This window comes from Lasiosphaeria miniovina (genome assembly GCF_030549165.1).
Source record: "Lasiosphaeria miniovina strain SMH2392-1A chromosome Unknown B0T26scaffold_6, whole genome shotgun sequence".
NCBI classification, from domain to species: domain Eukaryota; kingdom Fungi; phylum Ascomycota; class Sordariomycetes; order Sordariales; family Lasiosphaeriaceae; genus Lasiosphaeria; species Lasiosphaeria miniovina.
The window spans coordinates 1,324,049-1,341,155 of NW_026848225.1; the positions used below are offsets into that span (position 1 = coordinate 1,324,049).

Here is a 17,107-nt window from a genome sequence, read left to right on the forward strand (position 1 = left end):
AATTATGACCTATCCGTTCTCTAATGCGTAGGAACACACCAAGCGCACCCTAATTATAAGCCATACTCGCTAAAGCCCGGGCAGGCCTTGAACGGAATTGCCGGCTCACAGTCGGCGTTCTGCTCACAAACCGTACCGTTCGCCGGAAGCATGCCAGACTTGAAGTACTCGCGCACGATGCCCGCAGTGCAGTCGCTGGTGGCCGTTAGCAAGGCCGTGTGTCCGAAGGATTCCTGGACCACGACCGCCGACCCACCGTACGCCTGCGACAGCGCGTAGGCGTTTGCCAGCGGCGTGGCGTGGTCGTGGCGGGTCGAGAGCATCAGCATCGGACTGCTGCTGCTGCTGCTGTTGTTGCCGCCGCCGCCGCTGCTGCCGTTGCCGACAGCACTCCCAAACGGGACAGCACTCCCAAACGGGCCCCTGAACGTGTAGGGCGGCTGAAACGTCCACCCGCTGCACGACACGGGGAGGCGCAGCCACGACTCGCCGACGGTGGGCGACTGCTTGACCAGGAAGCTGACGATGTCGGTGGCGAAGGAGGCGTTGTCGCGACGGCCTGCGGCGGAGGCCGAGTCGCCGCAGAGCACCCCCATGGCGGCCTCGTCGGCCCACGCGTAACCGCCAACCTCGGTGTGGTTTAGGGGCGGTGGTTGGCAGAAGTTGCCGCCGCCGAGGAGCAGCGTGTGGTTCCCCGCGAGCATAGAGCCAGCCAGCGCGGCGGCGAAGTTTGCGTACGAACAGATGGGCGTGTACAGCATGGCGCGGATTGCGTCGCGCACGACGAGCGACGTCACGAGCCGGGTCCGGCCGTCGAACACGGCCGAGAGGGGCTCGACTTCGAGAGAGTGGATGTAAGCGTCGACGCGGCTTCGAATGTCTGCGGCGCTCATGTCGGCCTCTTGGCGAAGCGGGCATGCGCTGGAGCCTGCTTGGAAGCAGGTCTGGTAGAAGCGGTCGACAACCACCTCGGCATCGTTCAAGTTTTGGAATAAGCTCTGCAAAAAATAGGGTTAATTAATGACTCCTTTCCACGGCTTCCACAGCTTTCCACGGCTTCCCACAGCTTCTCACGGCTTCTCACGGCTTCTCACGGCTTCTCACGGCTTCTCACGGCTTCTCACGGCTCCCCACTGCTTCTCACGGCTTCTCACGCCTTCACAAGGCTGCCCCTTAAGGGAATACTAGAAGACTTACGCCGCTGAGAAAATCTTGGGCATCAACAATGCCGTCAAGAACCATCCTCTCGACGCGGTCCGGAAACATGGAAGCAAACGTGTTTCCCAAGAAGGTCCCATACGAAAACCCCAGGTACTGGAGACGAGCGGGTTTGGTCTGATTTCGGCAGCCAGAACCTGGACTCCTCAGTGCCTCGGCGCGCTCCACAATCTCCAGCATGTCGCGTGCAACCGAAGCCGTGGACATGTGGGAAAAGATGCTGGCCGGTCCGGCGGCGGCTTCGTGTTCGGCACAGACGCTGCTCCCGCCCTTGGCGGCCTGGAAGTGCAGGTTCAAGCCGACGTTGCCGGCAGTCACCGGAGGCATGCCGCCCTGCTGGACGGCGTCGGCCAGGCGGTTGACGCCGTTGCTGTCGCTGTAGCACTCTGCGCTGGGCGTGCTGAGCGCCGTGCCGCGCGGGTCGAAGCCGAGGATTTCGTAGTGCCGGTCTTCCGCGTCGAGGATGCCGCGCAGGTAGACTCCGGAATCGAGGGCCATTCCCGTGCCAGAGCCGCCGGGCCCCCCCGGGTTGATGAGCACGGTGCCGCCAAAGGACGGGTCCGTGTCGGGGACCGTTGCCGGGAGAGTGATGATGGCAATGGCTGCCCACGAGTCGGAAGAGGACGAGCTATTGTTATTGCCCCCACAGGCCCGAAATGGTGCCGCGGCGGCGGCCTTGGCCCAGTCGAGAGGAACCTGGAGGCGGGCACATTTGTAGCCATTGTAGCAGGCGTGGTACTGCAAGTCCTGCGATGGAACAATCGAAGTCCAGTTGAAGTCGACTACAAACTGTCTCCTATGGTGCTGTTGCCGGACAAAGGCCGAGCTGCTCTCCGCTGCCAGGAGCCCTGTAAGGAGCCAGGCTGTAGACGTGGAGGATGATGTCCGCATAGTGGGCAGCCGGAAACAAGGAGTCGAAAATCCAGGGATGTGGCGACTAGAATCAGCAGTTAGTGTAATGACCAAGTGTACAAAGAAACTGATGAACAAGACAAGATGAAAGCGCACCAGGAAAGTTGAGTGTAGTCGTGATTTATATCCATCCTGACCCCCCCCCCCCCCCGGACCCCCCTCCACCGACCCCCCTGCAACTTCAAAGGCTGAGAAAGCAGGTTACACAAATCATACAAACACACGCAAGGCCGAATGGCGCTCTACTAACACGAGCTAGAAATTATCCACCTTCCTTGACATTGGCATGCTACGACTTTGGACGCGCACACCCCAGCCCCTAAAAAGCTCGTTAGCTCGATGCTTCGAGGCCTTGACAACATGGATGCATCCAATTATTTTTTGATATAGAATCGAGCAAAAAAAAAACCCGAGGGTACGGCAGTTCTGGAACAAATTCCGAGTAAAAGCAAGGTCTTGGGTACCGCCAAGCCCAGAGGAACCAAAATAACGGCTCAGGGGCTGGGGTGGGAATAGGGGTTGCTGATTGGCTCGTCGTCTATTTGACAATCCTTTTGCAACAGTCAGCCCTGCCCGTACCCGGTTGCCGTTTCGAGACGAGTATCCATCCGTAGGATTGCGCCGCTCAGCCGCAGCAGTTACGCGGCCCCTAGGTGAGGTAGGGCCGCAGCCGAGGGCAACGTAAATTAGACGACGGACCCAGCCTCCTTCCTGGGCAAGCTTTAGCTAGCATTGATTCAAAGTGTCAACAATTTACGCTCCGCTCGTGCACCCAAGAATGGCGAGACTGAGTACCCCTCGATCAAAGACAGGCTGCCGGACCTGCCGGTAAGCTTTTAGCATTAAACCCTCCCTGGGGTCCTACGGACCGGTTCTGGGCGGGCCCCGATTCCAAACCCATGCCGTTGCATCCGACTGATCAGGACCGCTGGTGTTGGAAGAGTGGCAAAAATAGTGGCAAATGGCACTGACACGCGCCCACTAGCACACGACGAGTAAAGTGCGACGAGACCAAGCCAGACTGTCTGGGATGCGTCCGGACGGGGCGGACATGTGTCCCAATCAGCAGCAGCCACTTGACGACGAGTAAAAGTAGTAGTAGTATTGCGTCCTACTGCATCCCGTTCCGCGTGCCCGGAAGCCAAAAGGACCGCCAGCTGCTGCAGTTCTTCTGCGTGCAGGGCGCGGCCGACGTGTCGGGATTTCTGAAAAAGACCTTTTGGTCCACCACGGTGCTGCAGGCCAGCCAGCACAATGCCGTGGTGCGCCAGGCGGTCATGGCGCTGAGTTCTCTGCACATGGACTTGGCTCAAGTCGATGCTTCTTCGGATCACCATCAGCATCACCACCACCATCATCATCATCATCATCATCCTCCTCCTCCTCATCATCATCATCCTCATCATCATCATCCTCATCATCATCATCATCATCATCATCACCATACCAGCGACTACTCGGGGACGGAGAGAAGTGCGACCGCTGCTGGTGTCAAGGCCTCGACCTTGACGCGGTACGGGACGGCGCTTCGTGCGCTGCAAAGGCGCATCGACACGCTCAGTAAGAGTCCGGGGGTCGAATGCGAGGGCGAGGGCGAGGGCGAGGGCGAAGAGGTGGTAAGGGGGGCGTTGATTTGCTGCACCTTGTTCTACTGCTTCGAGAGCACGCTCGGCAACAGCAAGGCGGCCATGCGACATCTCGACAGTGGACTGCGCGTCTTCTCCTCCAGAAAAAACAACCGGCGGATAGCCAATCGAAGAGACGATTTTATCCTGGCGGACATGTTGGACGTCCTCGCGAGGCTCGACCTACAGGCCAGTTTCTTTGACGGCGGGCGCATCCCGCTACTAGCGCTTGTCTCGAGCGAGGAAAGGGCCATGGCCATCCGTGGTGGCGAGGAAGAGCATGCCTTTTCCGGGCTTGACGACGCACACCTCGACTCGACAAGACTGCAGAACTGGATGTTTCATTTGCTGTCTGAAAACGTCGAGTTTTCTGCTAAACCCGGCGCGTGTAATGCTATTCTCCCTCCGGCCATCTTGGAAGAAAAGAAGCAACTGCTCAAGGAGCTCGGCGTCTGGGAGCGGCGGTTCGAACGGCTCGTTTCCGACACAAGCAAGCCATCGGCAGCATCCGCATTTCTCTGCGGCGTGCAGACGCTGCTCATCCACCACCACACCTCGCAGATGCTGCTCCTGTCACGGCTGCCCGACGACGAGGCCGTCTTCATCGCCGTGCCGAACCCGACCGCTCGAGACGTCATCCGCCTGGCGCGGGCCACTGTGGATCTCGACAAGAGCCATGATCAAAATAATCAATCAGGGAGTGAGTCCAGCCGCCGTTTCTTTTCCGCCGAGACTGGCATTGTCGCGCCGCTCGCCTTCCTCGCCGCCAACTGCGCCGACGAGGCCGTGTCCACGCAAGCTGTCGACCTGCTGCTGCAGTGCCGTAGAAGAGAGGGCCTGTACGACGCGCGCAACATGGCCGCCGCCGTGGTTCAGAACACGGACGTGCTGAGGCTGAGGCAGCAGAAAAGAGATTAACTTGGTGGGAGAGACAAATGGAAACGCCGGGCTAGCGCTAGCACAGTCGCCGGGCAGCGCCAGCACAGTCGCCGGGCAGCGCTAGCACAGTCGCCGGGCAGCGCCAGCATAGTCGCCGGGCTAGCGCCAGCACAGTCTCTAAAGCACTAGTAGGCACTAACTCGCCGCGCGGCTCGAGAATTCGCATCTTAGCGGAACGGTCACGCTACAAGCCTTCTTTAGCGTACCTGCCATGCTGTTTGCGGTTTCTAGTCTTCCTTTTGGCGTCGAGTTTCCAGCCTCGCGTCGAGCTGCCAACGGTCGCACCGCACATCGCAATTCCGGCCTTTCCCGTGTCAGCGCTAGATGTCCGCAAAATGCCACGTGAAAACATAAAACATGATTATCGGCCGTTGGTCGATGGAACAAACGGACGACATAAAATCCCCAGAACGCACGCCACAATATTAGGTCTCAAACAGTTCGAAACAACAACAAAACGGGCGTCCAACCCCTCAAAGACGCACAATGACCGACCCAACCGCAATCCTTCCCATCTCACCCGCAACCCTTCCCATCTCACCCGCAACCATCTGCCTCATCGGCCTGGCAATCCTCGTCGTCTCCCTCGCCCTACCCATGCCGCAGTCGCACCCCTCCCGCGACTCCGCGCCACCCCAGGCGTCCAGCATCTCCTCTCCCGTCATCCGCCAAAACCAAAACTCCGCCGACCACATCCACGGTCCGGCGCCTGCCAGCGGCGCTGACCTGCCGGCAGCCCCGCTGGCTGGATCAGAGTCCGCCGGGAAGCGCCGCAGAAGGCGGCTGCTGCCGCGGGGTGTGCAGTTTGTGCCCGAGGTTCCGCGGCGCACGTCGTCGCTGGGGCAGGTGGGGCCGTGGGGCTCGGGGATGTGAGGACTGGGGGTTTTGATCCCGATTCACGGCTGGTGGATACTATTACCGCGACGGGTCGGAGGGGGTCGGAGAGGGCCGGGAGGGTTTGATTGGCTGGAGGTGATTGAGGGGGGGGGGGGGGGGGGGATAGGGGGTTGTAAGCGGTTCTGCATTTTAGGTGGGTGTAGGGATGGTGTGGGTGCGGGATGGTGTGGGTGGTTTTCACGAACAGATGTGAGAGAATGAATGGTCATCTCAGCAATTTGGTACTCCACTCATGTTGCGGTAGAAGAGGCGAGCGGGGGCATCGAGGTCCGAGGATAGCCGCCGCAATGCACATCCACCGGTTCAACACTAAAATCATTAGCTTGACGTCTATCTTGCATGTCGCATCTTGTCCCATAACAGCTCTTCTTTCGCCGGGTCGGTCATTGTCATTCAACTCAAAACGAAGATGGTTCAACTATGCCAAGACTGTCGAGGCATCGGCGTCCGCAGCCTTGTGAAGGCATTTACCGAGTCCAGGGAGTTTTCAGGCCTTGAACAAGGGGAAAAACGGTGGCTGAACCCCGAGCCTTACATCGACACCCCTCGCTTCCAACCCCATCACAGCAGCGTAGCGGCTCTACAAGAGGCGGGAATAGCAGGGTGTGAGCCCTGCGCTCTGATATGGGAATTTCATGCTGAGTATTCCTGGGCCAACCAATCCCGGCATAGTTTCGATCCGAATCGCGAGTGCAAACTCTATCTCGGGCCAATTTGATTTTTCATCCATAGGACGTCAGTCTCCGACGAGACCACATTGCGGGTGGTAGTTATGGGGAGATGCATAACGAAGGATCTCCACCCTTTTGGTCTCCCATCAGGAACATTGGTCACGATGGCGGAGCCGAGCGTGGACGTTTCAGGAGGAGCTGCTATCCATACGGCTGCTGTGTTACACCACACCACAGGGCGCATGGTCTGGAACTGCCGAGCTGCGTTCGTTCTCAAGGGGAAGGGATCTATAAAGGTATCTGACAATTCCCTTTTCAAAAGAATAAAGAATGTTGTTCTTCGGCGTTCTCATGTCCCTCGGGGTACTTATTCGACCTGGTACACCCTCGTGGAAGCACACGCCAAGCGCCAGCTCCAAGTTGTCAAGCACGTCAACGGGTGATTATACCAGCGTTTCAAGCTGCTCTGCTACTGTGCCGAGGGACAGCACCAAGTTTGCGCTGGTTCAGATCGCGAAAGGACAGGGCTGGCGGGATCAAGAAATTACGTATCTACTTATGCTAGAGCAACTAAAGCAAGTGAAAGGCAAGAAGGGCAAGCTAATAGCCCTCTACAGGAGGTGGGGACTTTAGACCTCAAGGCTTCCCACTACTCCTATTCAAATACATGGCAAAAAGAGGCAGTTGAGTTGATGGAAGATGCGTACAAGGAGGTTATGGCAGAGAAATGGCCGATCGGGGATGTTGTAATCTTCTAGCGGCTTAAACGAGAAACTAAGGGAGGGGAGAAACTCGCTGGCAACAAGCCAAGCAGTAGCCGGGACGCAACAATTTTTTCTAGCCAATTCTCAAAGCGGGATGGGGGCTGGCTCGTGTTTGAAGATGCCTAGGTACCAGCTGTTAGGTTTCAGTGCGCGATGAGTGGCTCGCCGCCGCCAAGTCCGTCTAGTCTACTTGTTAGCTTTGATGCACGGCGAACCATCACCATCTTGATCATCATCTTGATCATCATCATCTTGATCATCACCATCTTGATCATTCTAGAGTCCTAGACTCGATCAAGGTAGCAATCCAACATGGCAAGACTAAGTCCCCATTGACTTGATCGCTAGAAAAATTACACACTTTCCGGCTCTAGATTGAAACTAGACACTTTAAGTAGTACCCTATCTACAATTAGAGACGCCTTGGCAAGGAAAGCGACCGAGATGGCTAAACTTTGGGGGCGTGACATGAGCACAGGGCGAACAACTTGAAGTCATCTGTGATGTGAGAGCATCAAATACTTGGCAGGGTCCCCGACAACAAATGACAAGGCATTTGGTACTAACAAACGACAAGGCATTTGGTAGCTAACAAACGACAAGGCATTTGGTAACTAACAAATGACAAGGCATTTGGTAACTAGCAAATGACAAGACATTTGGTAACTGCCGGCAATCGGTCGGCATTCGTATTCGAGGTAGCATTCGAGCGTGTCGTGGCATTCCTCCCGGCTAGCACTAGTCTAGTATTATTATGCGAGTAGATGCGGAGCTGACAAGGAGCTGCTGACGGATTGTGCCACCAACAAGGTATGATGCCAACGACGGGCCTGGTTGGGATTCCCTTCCTGCCACCAAGTTCACTCGGCAACAAGGGTCGAGCGGCGGGGTTTGGGATTTACCCAACTCGGTTGGCTCCCAAGACTGTTGGCTCCCAAGACTGTTGACTCCCAAGACTGTTGGCTCCCAGACCGGTCGTGTGCGCAGTTCCAGGCCACGTACCTGCCACTCTATTGGCCAAGTCGAGCGGTGAAATCGGCTAGGATTATGAAAAGGTCTTATTTAAGAGCGCTGACTCCCCTCCAACGACGTTGGCGTAATGCTCGTCTTTGAACACAATCTCACCCAAGGCCATTTTCCCCCACCTCCTGCGGCCATCCTTCAACCAGGCAAAGATCCAACATCCTCGTGCACCAGATCCCGCATCCAAGATGGCCTCGACCTCGGAAACACGCATCGCGATGCGAGACGGCTACTACAACGAGAACTGCTTCATCCAGAACGCCGCCGTGAAGGGCGCGCTCGACATCCTGCCGGCATACCCAGACAGTAAGAGCCCCAGCCTCGGAGTCGCGCATCGCACATCAACGACAACTAACAGACCGTCCTAGAGAAATCCCTGACCATTGTCGACTACGGCTGCGCCCAAGGTGCCAACTCGTGCGTAGACAGCTACCACTTCCCCTCACCTCTTCTTCCAAAGAAACGGCGCTCGGACTCTTGAATACGAAGCAGTAAGCGCTAACACGTCAGCCCCAACACAACAGAACGGAGCCGCTCAAGGCGGTCCTCGCGTCACTGCCCGCCGGCGCCACCGCGAGCCTCGTGTTCGAAGACACGCCCTTTAACGACTTCAGCACGCTCGCCAAGACTATCAGCGCGAGCCTGCCGACGCTTGCGCCCGCGGAGCGCAACATCACCGCGCACGCCAGCATGGTGCCCGTGGGCTTCTTCCAGCAGGTCGTTCCCACAGCATCCGTCGACCTGGGCGTGTCGTGGTCGTCGTTCAACTACCTGTCGCACCAGCCCACCGTGGCGCTGCCGGCGACAGCCGCGCCCGCCGAGTTCGCCGCGGCGCGCCAGGCCGCCTTCGCCAGCGCCGCGCACGCGGACCTAGTACACCTCCTACAGCTGCGCGCGGCCGAGATCCGGTCGGGCGGGCACCTAGTGGTGGCGCTAGGCGGGACGGCGCCCGAGGGCGACGGTGAGACAGACATGCCGCCGTCGACGACGGGCTTCATGCCGCTGCAGACGGCGCTGATGCGCATGGTCGGCGGCGGGCAGCTGGCGCTGGGCGAGCTGATGCAGTTCGCGCTGTTCCCGAGCCACGAGCGGTCGCCGGGCGAGGCGCGCGCCGCGCTCGCCGACCCGGCCGTCGCCGCCCTGTGGCGCGTCGATTCCCTGCAGCCGCGCCTCGTCGTGCACCCGGCCTGGGAGCCGTACCAGGCGGCGCTGGGGAGGGCGGAGGCGGGGCAGGATGAGGCGGGGAGAAAGGAGGCGGTGCGCGCGTACGCCGAGGCCGTAGTGGTCAATCTCGTCGCGGCGTCGGGCTGGTTCTGGGCCGACACGCTGCGCAAGTGCCGCGGGCCCGAGTGGCATGGCGAGAACGCTTTTCTGGAAGAGTTCACGCGCGTTGCGATTGATGAGTGTGTCGAGAAGTTCGCCGACATGAAGGTGCAGATCTGGTACACGTACATCCGGCTGGAGCGGCGGGGGGCGTGAGCCGTGTGAGTGAAGCTTCTGTGGCCTATGTACAGAGAATTACTGCCGTATATTTCCTAAAATGTCAAGAATGAGCCCGGAGTATGATAATGGTAAATAGTGGTGACATCGGTCGGACCAACAATTGCGTATTAGGAAGCTAGGTGCGATCTAATTAGGACCTTGACCATTCAAGCTTGATTACCTAGAATACATTCACAACTATCACATCGTATACGACCACAGGCGCCGGAAAACTTTTGAGTTCGTCCGATCCCCACAAGGTAAATATGCGAGGGTGCAGCAATGCAGAAAGATGATGAATGGCTTAAGGAGCCTAACGCTATCTGTCCGTGGGCGGGAAATCTATGTGGTGCTGATAGGGTGGATACGCAGGGGCCAACTGGTGGACCCAGCTGGGCCAGGCTTGGCCTATGCCTAGCACAGTAAATATGCCGCTGACCGCGTTGTTATTCCAAAGGGACAGCATGAGCCGCGGTTTGGGCTGCTGTTTTTGGCGAGCGCGTGGCCTCAGTTTTCAGTAGTCCAGGCCGCCTTATTAAGTACATGTCGGGTGGCGCGTATGTCTTCTCTATATTGACAGTACCCATATAGTGTACACAGTATACTAGGCCCACTTAGCCCTTAATGAGTGATCGCCCAATGCCCTCTATGGTAGGAAACCAAACTTCTGGTAACGATGCAGGCTGCGAACTTTTTATCGTTCATAGCCAAGACGCAAAAAAAAACCTTCTCTAAAAACCCGAAAACTCCTCCCCCCCGGTAAGGTCCGCCTATCTTCTTGTCGACTTGGATATAAACTTTCTTAATTTCACTTAATAATAATTTTGGAACCTGGCGGGTTGCCCTGCACATTACTGGGCACGGCATTAGCCCCGCCCGGGATTTCGCCCGCATATTTAGTAGGGAGATTTCCTCCACGAGTTAGTCAGCCAATGCACACATTGTCCACTCCCACAAATCGCATCTAAAACGAACAAAAATATCATTATCGTGCTCTACGCCTTCAATTACTCAAGCGCAGGCCATGGTGATAGAAATACCGCAAATGCAGAGATTTTAAGCCACGACCGTGGGTTTTCGCGCGACCAGGACCACGCAGTTGGGGTACGGTCCGCGGGCCCACTGTTTCACCGCAGAACAACAACACGCGCAGCGTCGGCGCCGAGCCCACGGAGGGAAGCGGAAGTCCAGGAGCAGACAAGCAGATCCTCTTCGAAGCCTTCCGTGCTTCGGTGGCAACCGGTTGGCCGGAAGTTTCCGCGGCGGCGAAAGCTTACTACAGTACATGTACAGACCGAACAACAACGCGGCCGAGGCGGAGCGCAGCAGCAGCGCCCCCCACCCCCACCACCCAGTAATGCAAATAAAAATACTATATTGGAACGTCGCCAAGACGCTCACCAGGGTCAATACTGCGCTCTACGGGAGCGGCGCGTACGGCGTGATTGCGATACAGGAACTTTGGAAGAACAAAGACACGGCAGCACACGCGTGATTTGTGCCTCTATTGCCACCTGTTGCCACCTAAAATAAGTTAGTTTGCAGCTAGAAGGGGCCGTAGTGGTAGACCTCGAATACAAGACCCTAAATCCTTGCCTTGGATTCTTCGACCTTTGCCAAAGATGTGCGGCAGTCGTCTTGTACGCAAAGCCGATGGAAAAGACCATGTGTCTTAGAGAGGAGACGACTGCGAGGGACTCGTAGATAGATTCGATTTGCTCTGAGCTCGTGGGCATCGCAACCTGCTGCCTGCGCCGCAACCTCCAGACATTTGGTGCCATTCTCTGCATCAGTTGTGACCAGAGGGATTTGCCTATTGATAAAGAGACACGAAATCGTTATTCCTATTGCTTCCTTATCTGAAGTCTTTCTCTCTAGTTGCTAATGTTGTACCTTTGTGTATTTGCCACTCCTAACGACTGCAGTGGCAACGTTACGTGATCTTGGTTCAGGCAGCGTCTGGAACCTTCCATCTAACATCTTTCCTCTCTTCTTCTTCAGCTTAGTATCCCGCAATATAAATAGGGGTAACTATAGCCCTGTTTATTACCTTTCTACCTTTCGTGATAATACGTTACTTTATTACCTTTGAAAGATAATTAGTTACTGAGGAATCTAGACCAAAATAAGGAAATAGTAAGAAGCTTCTACCTAGCTCAATTACATTCTTATTCAACAATTTCAAAGCCAAATTAATGCACTAATAAATACCGGCCTTTACGCTTTTATAACTAAAATTGCTGGCGTCGCTTCGTTCGTCAGTCGCGTGACCCTTCGCTGCGCTACGGGACGCTTCCTTCCTCTCTCTCGCTCCTGGCAATTTAGAGCGCGATAGTTAGCTTATTTAGATAACGTAGAGAGCAAGCGAAGCGACAATATCCTGCCCGGAGGCCAACAACTCCGATGCTCTAGAGATCTTTTCTTATAACGACGGCTAAACCTACGTAACTAAATCTTATATCTATACAATGGAGCTATTAGTTACATACCCGCTCATATCGCTCGAGTCAACCTTATCTTCCTATAGATCTAATAGCTGCAACTTCTTTGCCTCGTAATCCGCTATCTTCAATTGTATGCTCTGTACCGGCACTTCGCGGTATATCCTACTCCGATCAAACGGCGACTCAAACATTAGGCTATCCAAGGTCTTGAACCTGGAAACTGCTACGTACGATAGGCCGGACGCGAACTCTGGCGCGGAGATATCATAAACTACTGTTACAATCTGGACAACAGGTCCACGGAGCTAGGGCCGGCCTAGGATTGTGGGGGTCTGGACGGCAGGTAGGAGATGACAGGAGGCAAGGAGTATCGTGCACAGATTGCGAAAGACGGGCTTTCAACACACAACCTATGTGTACCAGATGCATTGATAGCTGCAGAACCGTTCTCCCAGAGAGAGCGTGCTGCCAACTCCTATGTAGAACTACGAGCAACCAATCAGAGTCCCTTCTTTGCGCTCTGTGGGCCCCGGGGCGATCTGCCAACAGATCGCCATGGGCCCCACTAATCGCCCTGCTCCGTGCGCTCTCCTAGGTCTTGGCAACTAACCGTACAGAGCACTACCTGATTGGCCGCATCCTTCCTGCCTAGGGCCCTGCCCTGAATGCCGCTCCAGCCAATCTGCAGCGGGCGGGACAACGCCCTCTGCGCCTTTGAACCGGGATCGTAACAGAACAGCTGCTCGGCCTCGTTGTAGTTGCCTTGATAGTTAACCGTAATCGCTAGGTTATATATCGTACAGAGTGTATCGGGATGCTCAGAGCCTAGTACTTTGGTCGCGCCAGCGTCTGCCGGAACAGCTACTCGGCCTCGTTGTAGTTGCCTTCATAGATAACCGTAATCGCTAGGTTATATATCGTACAGAGCGCATCGGGATGCTCAGAGCCTAGCACTTTGGTCTGTAGCGCCAGCGCCTGCCGGAATAGCTGCTCGGCCTCGTTGTGGTTGCCTTGATTGCGAACCGTATTCGCTAGGTTATGTACAGAGCGTCTCGAGATGCTCAGAGCCTAGTACTTTAGTCTGTAGCGCCAGCGTCTGCCGGTATAGCTGCTCGGCCTCGTTGTAGTTGCCTTGATAGTTAACCGTATTCGTTAGGTTATTCATCGTACGGAGCGTATCTGGATCCTCAGAGCCTAGTACTTTGGTCTGTAGCGCCAGCGTCTGCCGGTACAGCCGCTCGGCCCCGCTGTAGTTGCCTAGTGTAGAACTACTTTTCGCCGCTTTGAAAAGAAGGCTTGATTCAACAATCTCATCCGTCGAATTACCTCCTGACTTCAGCACTTTCAAGCTACGTGGAAGATATCTTATCCACACGCTTCTATTCTCATGTTCGGGATCCGGAAAGACCTTTTCAAGCTGTTGCAGCGCCTTGGTGGCCCATTCTTCTCGCTTCCCTTCCTGCGCCAGCCAGTTCAACATGGACAGTTGAACTAGCCGGTGCATGTCGTATGCATTTTGCTCTTGCTCTTGCTCTTGACGCTGAGTGACGAATGCGTATGCTTTGAGATTGCCGATTGCCTCTACTGCCTCTGTGTCACTTGGTGCCGGCGGCAGTAAAGACTGCGGAATGTCCTTTTCAACTAGGAAGCACATGAATCTCAGGTAGTCTGCTGCCAGGGGGTAGTGCTGTGAAATGTGCTGGAACGAAATAGCCACGTCGTAGCAACTGGATATTGGCTGTCATCATAGCGATGTAGATCATCGAAATCCTTGCTTAGTAGATTGATCATCGCCTCATCACTTGATAAATAGAGCTTGAGGTACTCTGTAGTTGAGATCTGATTCTTGGCCATAAATGCAGATGCCTGCCGTATGGCCAGGGGTAGATATGTGAGGAATTCGAGCAGCTTCATTGTACGTTCGGAATCGTGTACCTGATGTTCCTGTAGGTGCATTTTGAGAAGTGTGAGAGCTTCGACACGATATGGTGATTCGCGTTGTGAACAGAATAGAGCCTCTGGTGCTGAATGGGAGACAGTCGGCCAGATGCATATCATCAAAGAGAAGCTTCGTGTCGTTGGCGTTATCGACAACTAGGAGCTAGGTGCCAGCATCTTTGCGGCTCAATGCAGCCTTGACGAGTGTCTTGGCGTCGGCCGTGTCCTCGTCGATCCCGGGAACTTGAAGTTGTCGACCGATCGTCCTGTAGGCATTCTCAAAACTGGTCGCGTTTACCGCTGGAGCCCAGAAAACGGAGCAGTCTTGGTACTTCTTGCGGACCCGGAAGGCGGTTTCAAGAGCAATCTGTGTCTTCCCGATGCCTCCGAGACCGTCGATGACGTTGGCATCTGTCCTCATCTGCAAGGGGCGGAACGCTCTCGAGAAGCCTTGTCAGAATCGATTCTCATCCGACGAAGTCCTTATTCTTCTCAAATAGGACGACCCAGGAGCACTTTGATGGGGGCAGTACGACTCAGGAATTAGCTTCAGGAAACAAAAGTCAAAATTTAGATTTGAAATTTACGTACTGGTATCCGCAATGGCCTCGATACGGAGTGGGAAGCTGGGAATGGGCCTATCGGGCCGCCACCTCATCATCTGAGGCTGTCTTTGAGATCCACCCATCTCGACCGATTGCGAGCCAGAAATCTGGGCTTGGGTAGTTGATTCACCCTGACCCTGCCCCGCCTTAGACGCTAGTAACGCCACGACTACCGTATCGATGCAGGAAGATACTGTATCCTGTTCTAGATATCCGGTTGTATATGTGCGGACCTCGCCTAGATTCTCCCACTCTTCCAGCTTGATGTCATTAAGACCGCGATCAACGCTGAAACGCAAGTACGTGTCTTTGATGTTTTGAAACCGCTTCTGCACTCTTTCCGCCGTCGTATCAGACTCTGTGGCCATGGTCTTGAGCGCTTCTATCAACTTCAGAGGGTTTGTCCGTGGGGAGGGGGGAAACTTAAGGACGCGAGCCAGGCCGGTTCCGATGCTGACGATGCAAGCAATTCTTCGTCCGGGAAAGACAAGTCTCGCCTCCTCGAGTACCTGTTCGATAGGGTTGTTATATCCGAGCCCGGCATCAACGAACGCCTCCCGTTCCCACTCTTCTCCGATTTCGATTGGATCGAAGTACGTAGGTGCTGCAGAAGTCGCACGACAGGCCTCCCAGATTGTGCAGTTGAAAGTTGGGTTATTGCGTATAGTATACGTCCGGAATAGCCTAGGACCGTTCCGGGATCGAACGTCTTGCTGCGGTACGGCACAGACAAACCTAAGAATAGGGGAATTAGTCGGTCGATAACCAAAGAGTTCCAAGACAACATACACTTTACAGGAGGACTTTGAACGGTCAAGCATTCTTTTCTCGCCATTCCCAAGGCGGCGTCCAAGGAGCGACTTCACCGCTTTTTCCAGGGTCCAGCTGTCGAACTTGCTGCTCTTGAGGTAGGTTTTGACTGAGAAGATCTCCTTTGCAATCTAGACATACTCCTTTCGGGCCTCAGGTACCGACAAACGCACCCGTCCTAGCAACAGCGCGATCAAGCTATAGTAGAGAATGCATTAGTTATATCCATAGATACAAATCTACTTCAAGTGGTAAAACTTACCCTCCAGTGGATGTCCCACCAATAAGGTCGAAGAAGTCGGCCGGTAGAGGATCGTCGGCCATGTCCAGGTCGTGCTTAATTCTCCCCATAACCTCCTCAAGAATAAGGAGCTCAGAGAGTCCACGAATGCCCCCGCCGTCTAGACAGCTGTTAGCGACACGAGTAATAGTAGCTAAACTCGACCCATATTGCTGACCTAAAGCTAGCAGGCACAATGGCTTGTCATCCATCTTGTCAGGATACCTCGGGATAGCAACAGGAGGACGATATATATTTTGTTGCATTCAGCTTCTTGCTCAATATAGAAGATGATGAGGTAGAGGGGCAGAGCCTCGCGTGTTCAGGAGAATATAGGGTGATTTGCTCTGCGGCCGCCGTTCCACGTCACATAAGATGGCTCAAAAGGTGATCAAGGTTCACGCAGTTAGCTTCGGATAGAATTGCTAGGAGCGGGGGAAAAGGGGGGGGAAGGTTTTCGGTGCTTAGATGTGGGCTGCGGTAACACCACAGCCCCAATGCTGTTCGACCTGCCTCAGCTCAATTCAGCCTCTTCGTCTTCTCTGATTGTCATTGTGCAGCGGATTGGTCAGCTCACGGCAGCTCTCCTGCACTATGCCGCTGACGGCGTTTGGGTTGTGATCTACGGAGGAGCGCTTATCGTTTAGATATTATTGGGTAGGTAACTACAGAGATTCCGATTGGTGGGAAAAGGAATTCAATTGTCATAATTTATACATCGTGGCTTGATTGAGGTGCTGGGCCACATGTGGTCAGACCAATCAACTAATAGATTCTGCCCGACGCGTGGTGGGCAGGGAACAGGCGCTGTTTGGTCGCTTTTGGTCACAACTCCGGCTCAGCCGCCGCCACACTCCTCCAAGTTGTTCGCTCATCCATCTTCTCATTCGCTCTTCTTGGTCGCCAGTGGACCCACGGGCGATGGCCTGAGACCTATGATCGGGCATGGCTGCCGCAGAGCCACTGAGCAATCAGAATTCGGCAGGCCCAACCACGGCACATGAATTCCACGCAAAGTGTGGCGCAGACTCGCGGAGCGAGCGTCTAAGCTCCTGTTCTCAATACCTATTTATCCGGAACACGGGTTGCTAATTATTGACTTGTACCACAATGCCAAGAACAGCGATATGCATTGCCCGAAAGCTGCCCTCGGCGATTTCCGTTGTGTTACAGGATCCTGCATATAAACTGCTGCCTCTGGCAACTAATCACATCTTGCGAAACGCCGGCGGTGTGCAAATAAGCGGGGGTGCTGTGCTTGCTCCGCAGACCGAGGGCGGATATAGACCCATCGCGTGTCATCGAGGGCCATCGAGGGCCATCAAGGGCCATCGAGGGCCATCGAACTATGAACTCTATGGCTGGTATTCCGGGATTTGATGACATCGGCTTCTTCTCTCTCTCGTCCCTGCTCAGCGTACATCAGAGACAACAAGAGGCCGAGAGCCACGATGCTGCTGGCGACACGGAGAGCACAAGCAGCGAAGACTGGGATGCCA

The 17,107-nt window shown here is 55.1% G+C and overlaps 7 protein-coding genes across 7 annotated transcripts; 4 read left to right on the forward strand and 3 right to left on the reverse strand.

Annotated features, from left to right (window-relative positions):
* Positions 1-53: 53 nt before the first annotated feature.
* B0T26DRAFT_742839 (TAP-like protein-domain-containing protein) lies at positions 54-3,031 on the reverse strand (the record flags this gene model as incomplete). The annotated part of the gene is made up of 4 exons (XM_060444174.1): positions 54-998; positions 1,198-1,243; positions 1,301-2,066; positions 3,028-3,031. The coding sequence occupies 4 exons, from the start codon at positions 3,029-3,031 to the stop codon at positions 54-56; spliced, it is 1,761 nt and encodes a 586-aa protein (XP_060292671.1).
* A 492-nt stretch (positions 3,032-3,523) lies between these two features.
* B0T26DRAFT_721299 (uncharacterized protein) lies at positions 3,524-4,794 on the forward strand. Its single transcript, XM_060442539.1, has one exon. The coding sequence runs from the start codon at positions 3,819-3,821 to the stop codon at positions 4,671-4,673; it is 855 nt and encodes a 284-aa protein (XP_060292672.1). The 5' UTR covers positions 3,524-3,818; the 3' UTR covers positions 4,674-4,794.
* Positions 4,795-5,180: 386 nt separating this feature from the next.
* Positions 5,181-5,567, forward strand: B0T26DRAFT_678799 (uncharacterized protein; the record flags this gene model as incomplete). The annotated part of the gene is made up of 1 exon (XM_060440276.1): positions 5,181-5,567. The coding sequence occupies one exon, from the start codon at positions 5,181-5,183 to the stop codon at positions 5,565-5,567; it is 387 nt and encodes a 128-aa protein (XP_060292673.1).
* A 641-nt stretch (positions 5,568-6,208) lies between these two features.
* On the forward strand, positions 6,209-7,162 carry B0T26DRAFT_403660 (uncharacterized protein). The gene is made up of 2 exons (XM_060434826.1): positions 6,209-6,558; positions 6,880-7,162. The coding sequence occupies exons 1-2, from the start codon at positions 6,364-6,366 to the stop codon at positions 7,018-7,020; spliced, it is 336 nt and encodes a 111-aa protein (XP_060292674.1). The 5' UTR covers positions 6,209-6,363; the 3' UTR covers positions 7,021-7,162.
* A 664-nt stretch (positions 7,163-7,826) lies between these two features.
* On the forward strand, positions 7,827-9,957 carry B0T26DRAFT_721302 (S-adenosyl-L-methionine-dependent methyltransferase). The gene is made up of 3 exons (XM_060442540.1): positions 7,827-8,355; positions 8,418-8,466; positions 8,574-9,957. Exons 1-3 carry the CDS (start codon positions 8,238-8,240, stop codon positions 9,526-9,528), a joined length of 1,122 nt encoding a protein of 373 aa, XP_060292675.1. The 5' UTR covers positions 7,827-8,237; the 3' UTR covers positions 9,529-9,957.
* A 3,054-nt stretch (positions 9,958-13,011) lies between these two features.
* Positions 13,012-14,334, reverse strand: B0T26DRAFT_742842 (uncharacterized protein; the record flags this gene model as incomplete). The annotated part of the gene is made up of 4 exons (XM_060444175.1): positions 13,012-13,674; positions 13,704-13,948; positions 14,013-14,076; positions 14,116-14,334. 4 exons carry the CDS (start codon positions 14,332-14,334, stop codon positions 13,012-13,014), a joined length of 1,191 nt encoding a protein of 396 aa, XP_060292676.1.
* Positions 14,335-14,496: 162 nt separating this feature from the next.
* B0T26DRAFT_652834 (acyl transferase/acyl hydrolase/lysophospholipase) lies at positions 14,497-15,820 on the reverse strand (the record flags this gene model as incomplete). Its single annotated transcript, XM_060438403.1, is given in 4 exon segments — positions 14,497-15,253; positions 15,308-15,450; positions 15,466-15,526; positions 15,591-15,820. The coding sequence occupies 4 exon segments, from the start codon at positions 15,818-15,820 to the stop codon at positions 14,497-14,499; spliced, it is 1,191 nt and encodes a 396-aa protein (XP_060292677.1).
* Between the last annotated feature and the right edge of the window lie 1,287 nt (positions 15,821-17,107).